The 21512-nt window shown below is 34.2% G+C and overlaps 1 protein-coding gene across 1 annotated transcript in view; it reads right to left on the bottom strand.

Annotated features, from left to right (window-relative positions):
* The window catches only part of LOC133320951 (uncharacterized), a 78964-nt gene that overhangs the window by 22273 nt on the left and 35179 nt on the right, over positions 1-21512 (bottom strand). Inside the window, exon 2 of the mRNA XM_061530045.1 lies at positions 5995-6154. Coding sequence (XP_061386029.1) covers positions 5995-6154 — 160 coding nt within the window. The remainder of the gene's footprint in view (positions 1-5994; positions 6155-21512) is intronic.

The following is a 21512-nucleotide window of genomic DNA, read 5'->3' as shown; positions in this document are numbered from 1 at the left end:
AACATATAATAAGGGACCAAAATGGACATGTGAAATAAGCGAACTTCTTTCTAATGACTGGTGATGGTGGCTGTGAGGGAGGAGTGAGAAAGCAAAAAAAAAAAAAAAAAATTCCCACCGACCAAACAAGTTTTCGTGCAAAATTTCTTTTTTAACTAATTTATGGGCAACAAAGTAACTGGTGAACCATAGCCAGACACATTGTGAAATATAGAAAGAAAAAAGAAATAGAAGAAGGAACGGTAGTCACATATTCAGGGGAAACATTAAATTATGGGGTTACAACTCTAACAGAAATTGAAGTTTTTTTTTGGTCTTTTCAACTTTATCAGAAAACGTTTGCTGGCTAATAAAATGGTTGGTCCATGCCCCACTCCCCCTCTTTTATCCACTGTGGAATTTTTCCATGGACACATGATATTTCATGCTCGCCAAATATCTATTGTTGCAGCAGAAGCAGTCACCAATGTTTGACCAATGTTTGATTCTGGGATGTTTTGTTGAATGGCAGCCATGCCAAGTTGTCTAAAAATGGCCAGCTGAAGGTCTGCTTAACATCCGCCACCAACGCTATGTGTTCTCATCTGTGTCCATGTTTTTTTAGCAAAGGTATCTTCGTAACAAAATAATTTTTCTCAGATATAAATCTGTGAAATGAATGTTTATAGTTTGCAACAGCCACCAGGATCCCAAGCGGAAGTGGTAGCGGAAGCCAACACCAATACTTTGTGGAGGTGGGAAGGGTGGCGTGGAAAACAGCGACGACGGCATCAGGACCTCCCGCAATTAGTTTTGTTCACTAATTTACAGTTATAGTTATTTCTTGTTACTTTCATTTGATATTCCCATTGCGCTTTTACTATCTTCTCTCGAGCTCCTATGACTTGTTAGCCATTTTATTTTGGCCAATAACTTTCATTCGCCTTTTTTTTAACATTCTTGCTGAGTTTGTGCTTTTTTCTATCTTCGTATTTTTTTTTTTTAATTTCAATGAAAAATTCATACATGACAATGGACTGGATTAATGTTGTCGAGAAAAGAACAAAGAAAAGGAAGATGGGATAAAACTTAATAAATAAACCAGTAAGGTAATGGGCTAAAGTTCGACTATATACTACCCTACAACAGGTCGGGTATATGCAGGTCAATATCGGTGCGTAGGTGTAGATTAAGCTGGATCTTTTGAAAATTCGTTCATAAGTAAAGTACTAAAAAGACTTTACAATTGATACATTGGTTTCATTGGTGGTATTTTGGTTCAAGCACGTGTCAAAGCTCCCTAAAATACCGCAATGTGGGATGTAGCGTTATATGGGGTATTCCCGAAAAAGTGATCCACCCCAAACCCCCCCTCCAAAAAAAGAAGAATGGGGCGGGGTACGTAGCAATCCCAATAAACCCGATTATTTTGGGGGTAACCATTATATGAGGAATATACCAAAAGGTGGACTGATGTACCCCAATACCAACCATCCAAGAAGCAACAGCAATGCCAGTGCAAAATTACTCAAATATTGCGATCACGTTAGACTTCACGATATACTTCAATAGATAGACATACGGACAGGCATAAATCGTCTTTGAATTTTATTCTGATCAAGAATATATATGGGGTCTCCGGTTATATGGGGTCTCCGGAACGAAAAGATCAATCCAGGTTTTGGTCCAACGAAATTTGATTGTAGGGTATTGGTATAGCCCCCATATAATGGTTCGACCCATTTACGGTGTATTTTTCAACCGAAGGGACTGCAGATCATTTTAGCGTAAATAACTAATTATAGATTTCGCAGTCATTGGCATAGCCTCCTTGTACAGATCCCTATTGAAATTGGGAAAAATAGTTTCAGATTTAGATATAGCTCCCATATATATATTTAAACGATTTAATGTAAACGGTCACTATATATATTTCGATTTGCACGGAATTTGGTACAGCCTAATCATTTAGGTCTAGAATGATGTCTGCCAAGTTTCGTGAAAATCGGTCCAGATTTAGATATATCTCCCATATACAGTTTCGTCCGATTTCATGTAAATGGTGCCCCAAAGTCAGTATATATCTTTCGATGTGCACGAAATTTGGCATAACGTACTGAATAGAGCCTAGAATGATGTCTGCCAAGTTTCGAGAAAATCGGTCCAGATTTAGATATAGCTCCCATATATAGTTTCGTCCGATTTCATGTAATGGTGCCCCAAAGTCCCTATATATCTTTTGATTTGCACGAAATTTGGCATAACGTACTGAATTAAGCCTAGAGTGATGTCTGCCAAGTTTCGAGAAAATCGGTCCAGATTTAGATATAGCTCCCATATATAGTTTCGTCCGATTTCATGTAAATGGTGCCCCAAAGTCAGTATATATCTTTCGATGTGTACGAAATTTGGCATAACGTACTGAATAGAGCCTAGAATGATATCTGCCAAGTTTCGAGAAAGTCGGTCCAGATTTAGATATAGCTCCCATATATAGTTTCGTCCGATTTCATGTAATGGTGCCCCAAAGTCCCTATATATCTTTTGATTTGCACGAAATTTGGCATAACGTACTTAATTGAGCCTAGAGTGATGTCTGCCAAGTTTCGAGAAAATCGGTCCAGATTTCTTTATAGCTCGCTCATATGTAGCTCACATATTTTAAGTAGTTGACGCACCAAGGAAGCAATAGGAACAAAACGTTCTGAAATTAGTATAACCTAACCTGTGACAAGTTTGCTTGAAATCGCTTAATATTTGGATGGAGCTTCCATATATATTTTCGCATCAAACTCCTCATGTTAGTCAGATTCACATCAAATTTTGCACAACGTACAAAATTAAGCATAGAATTAGGTTTCTAGAAGTACATACATAGCCCAACGTATGACCTATTTATATTTGTTTGAAGTCGATTTACATACTTTATGGATATATCTAGGTAGATTCACATTTAGATAAATATCACATATATTATTTCATCCAATTCCATGTTAATAGTCCTGTTTAATATACCCATAGTGGTGAAGGGTATCATATAGTCGGCCCCGTCCGACTTTACTAATTTTCTTACTGGTTTAAGATTTGGGTCGTACTTTCCACACGAATTTGAACTTATGGGCCAATGTTTTAATATAGCCTCTCTATAACGATACTGCCCATTGGTGGCTTAAAAACGTCTTCGCACAAATTATGCAATGTAAGTCCACGTTTTGTTATAGCCTCCATATAATCGTTTCTGATCGCATTTACTAGCCGATATGGCTTTCTTTGTTTCAAATTCTGGCTTCTTGAAGGGGAGAACACATGTCTCAAACAAAGCCCAGTAACGAAAGACCTTCACCACATTAGGTATACACAAGAGATGCTACTAAGATTTTTATTGTAAAAGACGAAGTACTTTTGTCAGATCATTGCAGGACCATGAAATAGGACGAAATTAAATGTGAGAATCAACAAATGCCATTCTGTAACCTATGCAAACTCTCATTTCAGTCGAAGAGCCTTAGAGTCACATGTGTACCACTTATAGGAATCGGACAAAACTATGAAAATCTGTACCGATTTAAAGCAAATTTGACAACCCTTATGCGGTATGCCGCTACACATCGCACTGTTTAATTAGATAATAATAATTTTATGAAATCGGTCTGAAATATATATGGGAGCTATATCTGCTTCTACATCAATTTCAACAAAACTAAATATTTTGCTTCTACGGAAAATTTTGAATGATATGCAAACTTTTGTCTCAATTGGATAAATATTGGGAGTTTGTCGCAATATTTACATAAAATTTGATAAAAATATATATACGACATATATCTAAATCCAAACTGATTAAAAAACCAGTGAGCGAAGCAGTATAGTCGGACGGGGCCGACCATACGATACCCTACACAACTACCACGGAACTCAAATTTTCTGCGGATCCTGGGCAATATTTCGTGATATTTGCACCCTCTTCCCGATTAGAGGTAAACAGCACCTCTTCCTCACACTGACATATTTTCCGAATATTACGAGTATTCAGTACATCTATTGTCCAGATTCCCAGATAGATCGAATCGAAAATAACACAAAAAATTAAGTTTTCGGCCCACTTCATTCCAAAATTATTATCTGGTCGTCACCGAAAATTATAGGCGTTGTCCTTGACCATAACTGGAACCTCATGGAACATTTCAAAACGATCTGCCCTATAGTTCCGCTCTCTAGAGTGATAATGGGTTACTAAATAATATACAAATACGGAGATACCTGTAAATATTTAGGTGTAACTTCCACATCCGAGCACATACAACAATATAATTGGTATTAATTTAAAGGCCAACCACTCCTCTTGGATATAATATCAACTTCCCTCATCTATGTCCTTCAGGGGTAAATATATACGCTATAGAATACAAATGTTGTGTTTTTTTTCACACAAAAGTCAGGGTCCATTTGACCCACTAAATATTGACCGATCTTTATCAAAACCGGCATGCTTATTCTTTGGCACGATTTTGGGGCCATTATTGCGGCCTCTGGAGCGAACAGAAAAACCGGCATGCTTATTCTTTGGCACGATTTTGGGGCCATTATTGCGGCCTCTGGAGCAAACAGAAAAACCGACAAAAATTAGTATTTGGTCAATTCCATCCCCTAAATATTAACTGATCTTTCCCAAAAACAATAGGGGTCTTCATTGGCCAGAACCCATCCTACGTGCAAAATTTCGTGAAGATTGGTCCATAACTGTGGCATGTATCGTGTTTACAAATTATAATGGACAGATGGACGGACGGACACACATGTCTAGATCGACTCAGCTAGTCGAGATATGACGATCGGTATACTAAAAGGTGGGTCTAGGACCAATATTTCGCCGCGTTACAAACTTTTGGGGCTGCACAAAGCTATAATACACTGACAACATAGTTGTGTAGGGTATAAAAAATATTCAAAAATATCAAACTGTACTTAATTCAGTACCCTGTTGAAAAGTTTGTCTCAATTGGACAAACGTTGGATGCTTGGTGCACCATTTATATATAATCGGACGAAAATATATGTGGAAGCTATATCTAAGTTTACATTGATTTTCTCCAATTTCAATAGGATTGGTTAAATTTGTGAGATGTGCCAAGTTACATACAAATTCCGAAAGTGATTCTATGCATATTCTCAAAAGGAACCACTGAACCGCAAAATGGTTTGCGATATTTTAGGCTAAACGCTTTAAAATACCAAAAGAGTGTGTTTTATGGGAGCCTATATTGAAAATTTTCTAATACTGCAATTTTGAATTACCAAAATAAATCTACATTGGGGATTTGTATTACCTTCAACACCCTGTAGTACAGGGTATTATGTCTTTAAGCAAATGTTTGTAACAAGCAAAAGTAAACGATATAGACTTTTGCTTGTTACAAACATTTGCTTAAAGACATAATACCCTGTACTACAGGGTGTTGAAGGTAATACAAATCCCCAATGTAGATTTATTTTGGTAATTCAAAATTGCAGTATTAGAAAATTTTCAATATAGGCTCCCATAAAACACTCTCTTTTGGTATTTTAAAGCGTTTAGCCTAAAATATCGCAAACCATTTTGCGGATGTAGACCTGGCCGAAATTTCGAACCAAACTAACCATAAGTGGGATACAAATCCGAATTTTATACATGTCTAGTGTAAATCTATGATTTGATGTATAAGGGTCCCGGCCGGTTTTAAATATTTTGAAGGCGAACTTTATGGATGAGGGTATAACAAATTTAACACGTCTAAACTTAACTCCGTTTTTACAAGTTCCTTTTCAGTTTCAAATAACTCTTTAGGTAGTAATAATTGGTCATCTTAATTATGAGTGGATTTTAAAAACATTAACCCCTATATTCATAATTTTCCACATATTATATATTCCAACAAACAAAAACAATTATAGTTCCCATAATTATCGCCTTCGACGAACTTTTTTAATTCCTCGCTCTCACTTCCTTTATAGTATTTCATTCTTTTTAATACTCACACACAGAGTTTATCCAGTTCCTCTTTTTTGGCAGCACCAATAGAAAATTCCGATGTTAAATGCAACATCTCTAAAGGTTCAGCACATTTTGTGAATTCCTCTTGGCCGCATTCTTCAGCACTGACACTTGTCACCAAGGCGAGGCAAACGGTAATTGCAACTGTAAAAAAAAAGAAAATAACAAATTTTAGTTTCACACAACACAACGACAAATAGAAAAAACTTTTTTGATAAATTAAAAAAGTAAGATAGCAAATAAATAAATAAAAATAACAAGAAAAGTAACAGTGATTAAAAAGGACAATGTTTGTTAGTTGGGATCGGAAATGGGGATGGGATGTAAAGAAATGTTTACCAAGCTCTGGGGAATTATCAATATTAGTTCAAAAACATTTTTAGAGGGATTAAAATTTCATATTATAATTAAAGTACTATGACATCAAAGACCCTTTTCCACGTCACGTTGCATGGGGCTCGGTTGTAACCAAGAACGACGTTTATAGCAATTATGTGCGGATCTTCACAATATATTTCATGGATCAAACGATGGATCTGTTTTCTGGCATAATTCGAATACCATGAAAGTTTAACTGTTGGAGTTCACCTGGGAAGCGAATTATTACTTCTTTTGAAGGAACAAACATTAAATTATGATATAATGAATGTGATCAGATGAATGTCGTTTCTTTTGGGATCAATGAAATCTACAGAGCGAAGGAAAAAATAAATATAATATTTGAACATTTTTTAAAAATTCTTACTACTATTTGTAATTATTAGATTCTTTACGCAATATTGGGTAGACATTAGAGAAGAAACTAATATTACTGGACCAATAACATTAACCCAGAAATGTTTGGCCATGCCCGCCTGTCTGTTGAAATCACGTTTGTTCTCATTGTGTGCCAAATCTTTGTACTAAAAAATACCAATACCAGTATTTCAACCGAGTTGGCTCTAATTTGATATTTTCAGTTCTTTCAAATCTCAATAACAAATTGACTATATTTTGGAATTCTGAAGTGTATGTAAGTTATAATTCTGGGACTTTCCATGACATTCTCTTAATTTTCCAACCTGAATGTTTGTAGTTTGGTAGCATACTCCTCGTGTAAAAGTAGTCTTAAGTTGGGTCTATGGTGAATGGGCTCTTTAAAAGTTGGTGGAACAGCTATGTTAAGTGATTAAGATCAGCCAGAAGCATTGGAAAAGCTACCATTGAATCCAGAAAAAGTAACACTTTGGTGTGGGTTGTGAGCTGGTGGCATCATTGCAAAAATGCTGCGAATCATACGTAACTGTGAATGGTGATCACTACCGTGAAATGATATCCTTTTTATACCCTCCACCATAGTATGGAGGATATATTCAGTGTGTTTTTCCTTTTGTAACTCATCGAAATAATCGTTTTCAACCCTATAAATTTTATACTTTTAATCAACGTAAAATTATATGACGATTTTAGGATGTCCGTCTGTCTGTTGTAATCACTCTAGCCTCTAAATGAATTGAGATATATCGCCAAATATCATAGAGTATTTTGTCTGCAGGCAGGTCAAGTTCGAAGATTGGATATATCGGTCCACGTTTAGGCATAGCTTCAATATAAGGGTACCCCATAATTTTAAGTATTTTGGTGTTCCTGAATTCGCTGTAATTTGGTATTTTTTAGTCGTACATGGTAACACATCTCCATCCACAAAATTATTAATATTCGCCCCCCTATTGAGGGTAGTCCCCATATTACCCCTTTTTATACCCTTCACCTCACTGTGGTGCCGGGTATTATGGAAACGAGATATACACATGGTTCCTTCTGAGAATATGCATAGAATTACTTTCTGAGTCGATTCCTGCTTGTCCGTCCGTCCGTTGGTGTTAAATTGTAAACAAAGTACAGTTCGCATTTATAATCCGAATTGGATGAAGTTTGGTACAGCTTTTTTATTTCACTCAAGGACGAACCCTATTGAAATTGGGAAGAATCGGTTCAGATTTAGATATATATTTTCGTCCAAGTTTATGTGAATTGTGCAACAAAGCCCAAAAAAATTGCCGATTCGCACAAAATTTTGCACAACGTACTGAAGATGGTATAACCTACTGTGTGTAAAGTTACGTTGAAATCGGTTCAGATTTAGATATAGCTCCCATATATAGATTTTCTGTAAATGGTGCACCAATGCCCCAAAATATGGCCCACAAAATTTTTCACAACGTACTGAAATTACTACGTCCTAACGCGTGCCAAATATGGTTGAAATCGGGGCGGATTTATATATAACTCCAATACACTGCGTATCATAACTATAGCCGCACCATTAATTCAATTGGTACGTTAGTTGACAAAATGGACCCATTAAGTTATGGTTCACAATAAAAAGATCAAAAACACATATTATTCAACAAAAATAATTAATTTATTATCTATGGTTTCGCCGAATTCTGCACTTTCAAAATTACTGGTGTTGCATAACTATAGACACACTTTTACAAAATTGGAAAAATTTATTTTTTAAAACATAAATAAAATAAAATATCTTTTATATAATAAAACAATATATTTTTTCGAGCTTGAGGTCTTTTTTTATTTATTTTTCACGATCAATATTTCGCAATTGTTTTAAATTGCATCTTCAGGATAATAAATAAACTAGTGTCAAGTTTACTTAAAACTATGATAGACTTCACTATCGTCATAGTTTTAAGTAAACTTGACACTAGTTTATTTATTATCCTGAAGATGCAATTTAAAACAATTGCGAAATATTGATCGTGAAAATAAAAAAAAGACCTCAAGCTCGAAAATATATATTGTTTTATTATATAAGAATCAAAAGGTCGAACAAAACAACACAGAACAAAGTAAAATATCTTTTATAAATAATGGCCTCCCTTATTTTGAATAAGTTCAAAAATTTTATCCATCACACTGTTGATTGACCGCCATTCATCGATAATCACTTCTTGGAGGTAAAATACAGTTTGGTATTGGCGGTTTTCTGCATAGACACGATGAGTCAAGATTCCACATACGTTCTCGATCGGATTCTGATCGGAAATTTTAATATTTTTCGATTTTAACCATACTTGAGTATGGCGACTTTTATGAACGAGTCCTTTATTGTTGCTGCTTTCCCAAAATGGCAATAACTTGCCTTCCAAGAATTGCACGTACTCCACTGAATTCATCCGACGACATGGAAATGTCAACTAAAGCATTCCGTGGCTATTAAATGCTCCCAAGACAATTAAGGAACCGTCATCCGTGCACCAAAACCACAAACATCGGCCGATTAACACCAAATTAAATATCTCATATATATTTTAATTAGTTTTACCATTGCCACACTAGAAGGTGAAAATGTCTCGCGGATCGCTATGAAATTATACATGAGATTCTGGTTATATTAAGGAAATATACCTACAAATTTCGGTAATGATAATTAGGAAATGGAATGAACTAAAAATGTTTCTGTATGTCCTAGTAGCTCTAGAGGCCACTATTGTAAGTCGTACATCACAAATTTTACACGGGAAAGATCTGGCCAACTATGGCGTAACGTATGGCGTAAATGTTTACTCGGGGAAAACATGATTCGTAAAATATGCCAGTGTAAAAAAGAGGAACTCTTTCCTCTGCGCTTTGATATTATTAATCTAGACAGTAATGAAGAACGTTGTCCAACCAACTTCATCCCTATGGAAAAATACATTAATTAATTTTGCTTTGGGCAGAGTGAGTCCATACATTTTTAATTTACGAATTTCCTTAAATTCGGTTCAGATTTGGATATATTTCTCAAATCTGCATCATCGCCATAAGGTAGATGTAAATGCCGAGGCATCAATTGAAGGTGGCAAATCCAAGCACTCCAAAAAGAGTAAGACTAAGCACACAAAAGCATATCATAACGGATCCTCGAACCCACAAACAATTTACCAGCCACACTCCACTCCACCGAACCGCTCATCACACATATATACTTGTTGTCTCTGCTACTCAACTCACTGTAAATTTTACGATAACTCCAAATGACAAATGTATCGACACGTTTGTCATTGCTAGAAAAATATATATAAAAATAAAAAAAAAAACAACAACAAAGAGAATAAGAAATTTTTAGCTATGCAATCAGCTCAAACAAAGTTGAAATGTGCACCATGGGTAATAAAAATTTTGCAACTTAAATTGCGCTCACTGAAAATAAGCAAAGAAACCCTTTGCACTAAAAAAAAACAAAAACACACACATAAATACAACAACAGCAACAAAACGAGATAGCATTTTTACTGTCAGCATTGGCAGCTCAATTGTTGCCAATAAGACGGAGGATAATTCTGGAAACAAGCAACTGAGGAAAAAACTGCAACAAAAATAAGCTTGCTACTGTGGTTGCAGCTGTAAAAAGATAGATGCGGCGATGAAAAGTTGCATCTTGCCCGAGAACGAGAAGCCAACAAAGCAACAGACACTTAAGTGGGAGGCAGATGAGGATGGACTATTGCACGCTACGTCCATAAGTGGGTTTAGTGATGAAATTTTCCAGTTGAATATTCGTACAACGTCGTTGTCGTCGTCTTTATTTTACTTTTTGTGGAATGACTTGTTTGTTGCATTTGGTTGACTTGGCTGATTTGTTGGTGGATAAAAAGCGGTTAAATAGAAATATTGCACTTTTTATTGCCATTTTCTTGGCCAGCAGCATTGATAAATTGCCAAAAACAAGAAAGGAGATGAGCAGAGAGGAGACGTGGGGAGACCAGTGAAACAAACTACCAAACAGTTTATTTTGAATTTTCCAAATGAAATAATACAACACTGCCAGATGTGTCAGATCTGTTGGAACTACAATGCGAATCAAAAAAAGCAACGAAATGACACAAATAATCGGCTACGCACCCTATTCAGTAATGTTATGTCATGACACACACTCGAAGACACAACATAAATGCATACATGTGTGTATACGTACATATATACACATTTGTTGTAAGAGACAGATAGATCCCCTTTCCCATATCGCCCATAACATGAGGATAAATAACAAGGACATTGTTGTCATTTCATTTTTCACAATTGTAAAAGTTTTTTATTTTATTTTAGTTTGGTTTATTTTTTTTTTTCTTTTTCTTTCGCTTCTACTTTTTTCCAACACATAATTCCATTTACAAAATATAATATGATTTTCATATGGACACATGGGTCATTTTAAATAAAACTAATGGCCATTGCATCCGAATTTATTTAAATTTGTATTTTGTTTATTTGTCCAAATTTTTATGTGCGGTTTTTGGCATTTATTTTAGAATTTTTATTAATAAACCAGATTCGAATTTATTATTTAAATTGAATATATGTACATATGTATGTATTTACATACATATATGTATTTATGTTGAATAAAAATGAAAAGCAACAAGTAATGTATGTAAAGAGTTTTTGATCCAGTGAAATATTAAATTACGGCTCATTCAGTTAGAATATTTGATAATATGATGTTGTTGTATGCGGCCAATATCAAACATCCAATAAGAATCTCTCCCATCCAATAGGTATAAGAAAATATAACATCGTATTCTGCCAACCGGTAAGAAAAGTAGTAAAGTCGGACGGGGCCGACTATATGCCTTTGACCACTTTGGGTATATTCAACAGATGAATCATAACAGAGTCTCATTTTTGAAGGACCATCAACATGAAATTGTGATTCTACAACCTATACTAAATTTTTCATTTGGTCAGATATAGCGTTGCTGCTTACAATGGGATAAAATTATGTAAATCAATTTAAAGCAAATATCAATCGGACACCCGTTGATTATTTGAATAAATATCTGATAAACATGAGGAGTTTGGTTCACCATTTACTTAAAAACGAACGAAATCGGTCTAAATCTGAACCGATTCCTACAAAACATGGCTAACGTTAGGCAGTAGTAATTTCAGTACGTTGTGCAAAATTTGTTAGCAAACGGCCTAACTTTGAAGCGTTGGTGACCCTTTTGCTTAAAATCGGAAGAAAAAATATATAGGAGCTATATCTAAATCTGAACCGATTTTCACGAAACTTAACACACATCATTCTTAGTCTTATTTCAGTACGCTGTGCAAACATTTTTGCAAATCGAAAGAATATATAGGGACTTTGGTGCACCATTTACCTTAAATCGGACGAAAATATATATGAGAGTTATATCTAAATCTAAACAGATTGCTCCCAATTTCAATAGGGTTCGTCCTTGGGCCAAATAAAAGAGCTGTGCTAAGTTTCATCCAGTTTGAATCATAAATGCGACCTGTAGTTTGTTTACAATTTAACATGGATAGATGGGCGGTAGGACATGCATAAATCGACTTAGAAAGTGATTCTATGCACATTCTCAAAAGGAACCATGTCTCAATCTCGTTTCCTTTTGCCTGTAACAAACATATGCACAAAGACATAAAACCCTTTGCCACAGTGTGGTGAATGGTATAAAAACGGGATATTATCTCCAAAAAGGGGGCGAATATTAATAATACGCAGGAGTTTTGTTACCTAATATGACTACAAAATACCAAATTACAGCAAATTCGGCTGAAAACGCAAATTCCTGACAATACCAAAAATTCGGGGTTGCCTTAATATGGGGGCACCAGATTTGCAACCCAATAGAAACTCAACGTACTAAACTACAGCGAATTCGGTTAAAAAGTGCACACAAAACCCCTGGAGGGCTACCATAAAAAGTAGACCTATGTTCATAATTTTTAGTGGAGAAATGATGTACTCAATAAGAATCCATTGCACAAAATTTCAGCGAATTTGGTTGAACATACGCTCCAAGAAATCCCCAAAAGTATGTCTAAACTGCAGACAAAAACCAACTCTATGCAATTTCTGGGGATCTATCTCAATTCGTTAAGAGGCTATAGTAACAGATAGACGGGCAGACGGAATATTTTAAATCAGTCATAGAATTGTATGCTGATCATGAATATATATATATATATATATATATATACTTTATAAAGTCAGAAATGATGAGTTGCAATGGAAAAACAAACTTAATATACCCTACATACCAATGTGGAGGGTATAAAAATGTGCCTAGGAACAATACGTAAAATTGGCCAGGACCCTAATGTATTACTTGCTTCGGTTGGAAATTCTTTTGGAAGAAATCGTGACATAAAATGGAATCAAAATTAAAACTATTCTTGATCAGGGTACAATTCTAAGTAGATTTAAAAATATCAGCCCGCTTGTTATTATCACGCCAACTTCCGGGAAATAGATTCCACAGAAACGTATTGTGTTTACAGGCAGGCCAAGTTCCGAATTAAAGTTTAACACACACATATATATATATATATATATTGTTATGAGTCTTAGGATTTTTGTATATCGGATTTTGGTAATTTCAGTATTTTGTCTTATGTGTTAAGTTTCGTGAAAATCGGTTAAGATTAAGATATAGCTCCCATATATATTTTCTTCCGATTTTTTGTAAATGGTGCACCAAAGTCCTTATATATCCTTCAAATTGCACGAGATTTGGCACAGCGTACTGAAGTCTATAATGATGTGTACTAAGTTTCGTGAATATCGGTTCAGATGGAGATATAGCTTCCATATAATTTTCGTTTCGTGAAAATCTGTTCAGATTTAGATATAGCTCCCATATATATTTTCGTCCGATTTAATGTAAATGGTGCACCAAATTTCGCGAAGATCCGTTCAGATTTAGATGTAGCTTCCATACATATTTTCTTCCGATTTTACATGTACCAAACTCCTAATGTTTGTCCGATTAACACAAAATTTTGCACAACGTATCAAATTGAGACTTGAATGCAATTATTGGGTTTTGTTGAAATTGGTGCAGATGCAGTCATAGCTTCCATATATATTTCGAACGGGTGTCTGATTGAAATTAATTTTTTAACAATACGGCCTACCGAATAGCGTGTATCAATTTTGCTATAAATCGATTTCCATAAATTTGTCCCATACCCAAAGTAGTGAAGGTTATCATATAGTCGGCCCAGTCCGACTTAACTACTTTCTTTACTGGTTCGTCTTTAAGTTGGCCGAACTATTAAGGCCTAAAAAGAAATGTGCAAATGATATATTTTCGACTATTTGAGATTAAAATAAAATCTTACAAAATTGCGGAATTTTATAATCAGAATTTCTGTATTCTATATTTCTATATTTATGTACATATTTTTATACTTCCATTTCCTATTTCTCCGGCAGAATTGTGTCCAATGTGGTTTCGGTGATGAAGGTGTAATTTTTATAAAATAATAGAAACAGGGTATATTCATATAACATATGACCTGTACTAATAGAATTAATAATATAAAAATAAAAACTAAAATGTTAAGAATTTACCTAGAGAAACGAACCGACTTGGAAGGAATTTTATGAACCATTGATTTATTTCCACACTTCAAGAATCTTCTAATTTTGATTATTTTTTCGATATCATAAAGGAAAATGTCACCGTAGTAAAAACGCCTACATTATTGCAGTCTCTAGAACCAAGAATAAAAATCTGTCGACAATAATCTTCTCAATAGATTATTTTTGAGCCATCTTCCACTTATTAATTTTTTCTGTAATTTCTGGAGAAATTTTTTGTTAACAGTCTTCATTCATATTAATAAAAAATACCCTGAACAAATTAACTTCGTTTAATTGTTGTATATATCATTAAATTTTAATATGTTGTAGCAAAGTAAACATTATAGCCAGTGACCACAATGCCCTTCAAGAATATTACGATATTTTTCAAAAGTACACATTTCATAATGAAGATGCATGTAATTTAGTGAAGTGAAAGGTTTTTCTTGTTGTTGTTGTTGTGCTGTTCTCTTTGCAATAATAAATTATTCTTATTAAGAGAATATTATTGAATATTCGTTTGATTTATTTCTGTGGTTTGTGAGAGGGAGAAAAAAAACACGAAAATAGCACTGAGGGTAAAATATATTATAAATCGTATTTTTCAACATTCGCATTTTAAATTCAATTTGTTTAGTGCATTCTCCATGTGTGTGTGGCCTCATGGAGAGGCAAAAATCATTTATCTTTAAACAGGAACAAATGTTAATGAACGTTGTGAATGCGATGGTGTGTGTGAGCGCAAGTGTGTGAATGGCTATGAAGGATACAAACAGATTTGCATAAGTTCATATAATTACATATACAAATGTGAGTGAGCATGTGTGTGTATAAAACATATTCACAAATTTACATAAACAACAATGACAGTCGGCTGCAGATAATTGCAATTTTTCGGAAATAGAAGAGCAGTTAAAATGGGATAGATTTGGAAATTCGTAAAATTTTTTAAAAAAATTTGGAGCTTTTTTTTATAAAAATTATTATTATATTTATATGTTTTTGTTCCATTTATGGGGAGTGGTCTGTATGTTCGCTGAAAATGTATGAAAAATGATCATAAAATATATATTCCTCATTCGTGTTTTCGTTAATAAAATGCCAGAAAAATTGTGTACGGATGGTCCGAAAATAATGAAATATGCATGTGTGAAATTAACCACCATGAAAAATACAATTTAAGTAATTTAAATGTTCGCCTATGAGGTAAAAAAATAATACTGAAGGCACAGTGCCTGTCGGAAAAATCATAACCTGAAATAAATATAAATGTTAAAAAAGTCGTTATATTCGGCCGAGTTGCACATGTTATGGCCTCCAACATGAGGTTGGTATTTAAAATTCCTTTAATTGGACGAGACATTTGCATGAGGTCTATTTTAAAAGCTGGAGCTATATTGAATATTTTCTTCAAAGAAGATTTTATTTACCAAGAACCCAGGATACAAATTTAAATTTTAAAAATCTGGCGGAAAATCCTTTACTAAAACCCGTAATTAGGAACTACATTCACATCCTGCAAAAGGAATTGTTCATCCCATACACACAATATATATGTAAAGCTTTGGTCCAAGAAAGTGTAGGGTATCATATAAACGGCCCGTCGACTTTGGCATTTTCTATACAGGTTTTCTATAGGGTATTATAGCTTTGTGCAGCCCCAAGAGTTTGTAACACCTCGAAATATTGGTCCTAGATCCACCTTTAAGTATACCGATAGTCATATCTCGACTAGCTGAGTCGATCTAGAAAGTGTGTCCGTCCGTCCGTCTGTCCATTACAGTTTGTAAACACGATACAGGCCACAGTTATGGACCAATCTTCATGAAATTTTGCATGTAGGGTGGGTTCTGGCCAATGAAGACCCCTATTTTTGGTAAAGATCGGTTAATGTTTAGGGGATGAAATGGACCAAAAACTTTATCTTTGTCAGGTTTTCTGGTCGCTCCAGAGGTCGCAATTATTGCCCGAACATCGAAATTTTACATGGAGAAGGGGATCGGGCCAAAGAATCAGCATGCCTGTTTTGATAAAGATCGGTCAATAATTAGCGGGACAAATCGACCCTGACTTTTGTGTGAAATATTACAAAATTTGTATTCTATAGCGTATATATTTAACTCTGAAGGATATAGACCCCAGAAGTTGATAGTATATCCAATAGGAGTGGTTGACCTTTAAATTGATACCAATTATATTGTCGTATGTATTCAGGTGTGGGAGTTACATGTAAACATTTACAGGTGCATACGTATTCGGATATTATTTAATAAACCATTACCACACTAGAGAGCGGAAATATAGTCCTGATCGATTTGAAATGTTCTATGAGGTTCCAGTTATGGTCAAAGACAACGCCTATAATTTTCGGTGATGATCGGATAATAATTTTTGGATGAAGTGGACCGAAAAGTTACAATTATAAGGCGGACATCACAATGCAACCCACAATGAAGGGAGTATGGACAAGTAACTAGAAGGGATGCACTGAATGTCGGTAATATTTCAGTGTAAAGAAGAGGTGTTGTTGACCTGTAATCGGACATGCGGGTGCAACTATCACGAAATATTACCCAGGCTCGGAATAAAAATCCACAGAAAGATAGAGTTCTGTGTTATTTTTGTAGGGTATCGTATGGTCGGCCCCGTCCGGCTATACTGCTCCGCTCCACTGGTTTAATACTAAAAATATTAATTCTCTTTCACTGTTAAGCATTCATCAAAATTGCAAACACCAATCAACACTCCAAACTTTTTCCCGACTAAAATCTCCAAAAGACACGGGATTGTATTAAATCTTTGAACCAGAATTTTTCTGACTGACTGCATTACCACCAACACTGCCAGCATTAACATATTGACGATATTCCACCTCTCCGCCGCCCTTTTCAAAATTTATCCGCTGAATGATGAATTATCATCGTTTGGTCACACAATACTAGTGGCGACGGACGACGCCAGACCACAGGATGTAAATACACAAATACAACAAAGCAAAGGATAATTATACAAAGTCAGCATTAAATTCAATAAATATGTTACAATATTTGTATGTATGTTCGTTCCTGTTGCCTGTTCGTCAATGTGTCAATATGTCCTTTCAATTTAACATAAATCATCTGTCATATGCTTGTGGGTGCAACAGTTTTTTTCCCGTTTCGGGGTTTTTGTTAATAAGCAAATTTATCAAATATTTGTAACATTTGGAAATTGACTGAATTCATTTTTGGCGTTTCAATGTTGAATGAGTTTGTATGAAATTGAAGTTGGAATGTAGGAGAGAGGGTGTTATGTTAATTGTGGGAATTGGCATATATGGATTTATACAAAAATAAATAGTGTACCAGTTCGATGTGACATTAAAAAAATGAATATAAGTAAATAAAAATATAAATAAATAAAATAGAAGAGTCACTACCCGTGCTGTGGGTGCTCTAGGTAAGTTCAATATACTAATTTTCTCATCAATTATTCCCTCTTAAATAAGGTAGATAAATAATGGATAAGTAATGTTAATGTCATATAGAACTATGTGTCTATGTGTCAGAAAAATATATTTTAATCAGAACTAGAAATATTTACGTGAAAGAAGTAGCAGAAGCAATGGACTCTTAGGCCACCATCTTCGAACATGACATAGGTTTAGGGAAAATAAGACAATGTACAAATTTTGGACCATATAGCGTACTCTATCTGTTTCATATAAGGTTTCAAATTTTCCAAAAATATTGATTCTATTTTGGCAGAAGTATTTATCAATCAATTACATACAACATAAGGTATATTTTTATACCCTCCACCAATTTTCAGTTCTTGCGGGGTTTTGAGCTGTCATTTTGTATTTTGAGTTCTTAATAGGTACAAAATCTCTCCACAAATAATTATATACAGTGGTGGTCACGTAATTAAAACATTTATTGTAGTAAACATTTTTTGATCGGCCCTCGACAATGTGTAATTTTTTGCTTTACTGCATTTTTTTGAAAATATTTTTAAAAAGCTCTTTAATTTAGTTAAATTATGTATACTAAGCACCGACAAAATCATTTACAGATAATTTTTTTTTTCAAAAAAATCTGTAAAATCTATCAAAATCGCCAAAAATGTGTACAATACACCTAACATAGAACACAATAAATAATTCTCAAAATAAATAAATATTTGAAATAAAAACTCAAACAATGGGAATTAACCTAAAGGAACGATTCAACTTCGATAGCCTTTATTGATTAAGGCCAGAATATTTTTGCAGTATGTGAGAAAATATTATATTAGCATTTATTATATTAAATCGATTGTTCGAGGTGTAGAGAATATATTTTATCAAAAAATATATCTGTCTCAACAGAATGAACAGAGATCAACGCCTATGTTGACGAGTAAAAGTTTCTGGCACACATTAGCATGTTTGATGGTCAACTCTTGTCCCTTAAAATCTATTGAACATATCAATATTTTTCCAAAATAATATTTTTTGAATAGAATAACTTCCACATAATTTATTTTAGCCTCAAAGAAAAAAATTTACAGTTTGACAAATATTTGAAATCTTATGTTGAGCATCAAAAATGCTGCTGTGTGCCAGAAACTTTTACTCGTCAACATAGGCCTTGATCTCTGTTCGTTCTGTTGTGACTGATATATTTTTTGATAAAATATATTCTCTACTACTCGAACAATTGACTTGATATAATAAATTCCAAAATCGATATTTTCTCACATACTGCAAAAATATTTTGGCATTCTTCAATAAAGGCTATCGAAGTTGAATCATTCCCATTTTTGAGTTTTAATTTTCAAATATTTATTCATTTTGAGAATTATTTATTGTGTTCTACCAATTCTAGCAATTCCTGGTGCATTCGGACCTTTATTGTCTATAATAAAAGTGATTTTATGAATGTTAGGTGTACTGTACACATTTTTGGCAATTTTGGTAGATTTTACAGATTTTTTCCAAAAAAATTATCTGTAAATGATTTTATCGGTGCTTGGTATACCTAATTTAACGAAATTAAAGAGCTTTTTAAAACTTATTTTCAAAAAAATGCAGTAAAGCAAAAAAATTACACAATGTTTTAATTATGTGGCCACTTCAAAGCCGATGTATTTTCATAAAAACCGTTATTTATGGAAAAATTGCATGCAATGATTTTCTCTTGGTTCTTGAGCGCGGTTTTCAACCGAATTCGTTGTAATTTGGTATGTATTTTGTAGGTGTATATGGTAGCAAATCTCCCTACCAAAAATTATTAATATTCTCCCTCTTTTTGGGGTAGTCCCCATATAACCCGAGAATATCCGATTTTCGGTTGTTTTAATATTTAGGGTAAAGAAATGTATTCTGATGCAAAAATGTTGGTTTCGAAATAAAGTTATATCAGTCCTCAATTAGGCGTAGCACCTCATATAATAATAACTACAAATGTTCGGTAATTCCTACATGATGTAATCAACATTGGTCCCGCTTAATACAATTTTTTTCTGCAATTACAATTTTCATATTGAAACAGCAGCTTCCACCCAACCTCGCTAAATAAAACCTGTGTACGTTGGAGTGAATCAATAGGTCCCATATTTCTACAAGATCTAGGCTTTGTTAATATAATAGGTTATTCAAAGTTTGGTTCAAATAGATTAGTCCGTTCGCATGATATTATAAAATTAATTTTTTGCACAATTTTGACCAGTTTGTGTCGGATGTACCAGAAGGAAAGGTTCTCCATCTTCGAACTTGAACTATGGTTGGAAGAAATAATAAGATGTGCAAATTTTGGAACAAATCTAAATTTTCTAAAACGGTTTTAGTCAAAAAACATGGGTTCTAGAACCAATATTTCGATGAGGCACATTTTCACCGTATCAAAGTTTATACATTAGCCATACAGCTGAGGGTATAAATATCCATTAAAATTTGCTGATGTTTGTATTTGGTGTACTTTATGGTTTACATAGCCAGTTTGTAGAAATGTCGGTATAGATTCAATTTTTGGTATGTTCCCTATATTTTCATTTCAAGTACCTGTCAGTATACCTATGGTGGAGGGTATCCAAAGTTCGGCCCGGCCGAACTTAACGCTTATTCACTTGTTAAAGATTACACATGGGATATTGTTCTTTGCCTCTGTGCTCTTTGCCAGAATTCATCCTAATATTGCGAATATTGAGATAATCATCATAGTCGGCATTATAACTTTTATCACAACTTTCCACCGTGTGAAACACCACCAAACCAACAAAATGTCCCTCATGCCACACAGTTTGATTTACTTGATTTCGCTGAAGATTTTCATGTGACCGGCGCCAGTAATATTTTTGTCATCTGGTTGAAAACATTTAATTTTAGCTAATTTTAGTTTCCAATTAAATTTTAGATGATTCATAAAGTTTTTGGTCGATTGGCAGGCCTGGTTAATTTTCTTTTTTTTACTGCTGCAACTAAACCTATTTTAAATAGGAAACTACGATCAGTCTAATCTCTAACATGCTGATTTATCGTCATGACACCTAATTTTACTGTTCTAGTATCTCTATTCGTCATTAAACTTTCAGTATGTTAAGCATCTGCGTCAGTTAACAATCTTGAGCGACCAGGTGTGATACAATTCTATGAAATATTTCATTTTTATACCCTACACAACTATGTTGCCAGGGTATTATAGCTTTGTGCAGTCACAAGAGTTTGTAACACCGCGAAATATTGGTCCTAGGCCCACCTTTAAGTATACCGATCATCATATATTGACTAGCTGAGTCGATCTAGATATGTGTGTCCGTCCGTCTGTCCATTATAATTTGTAAACACGATACAGGCTACAGTTATGGACCAATCTTCACGAAATTTTGCATGTAGGAAGGGGATCGGGCCAAAGAATAAGCATGCCTGTTTTGATAAAGATCAATAAGCATGCCTGTTTTGATAAAGTTAATATTTAGCGGGTCAAATGGACCCTGACTTTTGTGTGGAAAATTACAAAATTTTTATTCTATGACGTATATATTTGCCCATGAAGCACATATACCCAAAAATTTGATAATATATCACAAAGTTTGAAATTTCAGGCTTATTTAGATACATAGGTTTTTGTATTTTTATAGATGTTTCTGATTTTTCAATTCCAT

The sequence above is a fragment of the Musca vetustissima genome, unplaced genomic scaffold (assembly GCF_032173495.1).
Source record: "Musca vetustissima isolate MV318-11 ecotype Yass unplaced genomic scaffold, APGP_CSIRO_Mvet_v1 utg43279, whole genome shotgun sequence".
In the NCBI taxonomy this organism is placed as follows: domain Eukaryota; kingdom Metazoa; phylum Arthropoda; class Insecta; order Diptera; family Muscidae; genus Musca; species Musca vetustissima.
This window is presented reverse-complemented; position numbering and strand designations above follow the sequence as displayed.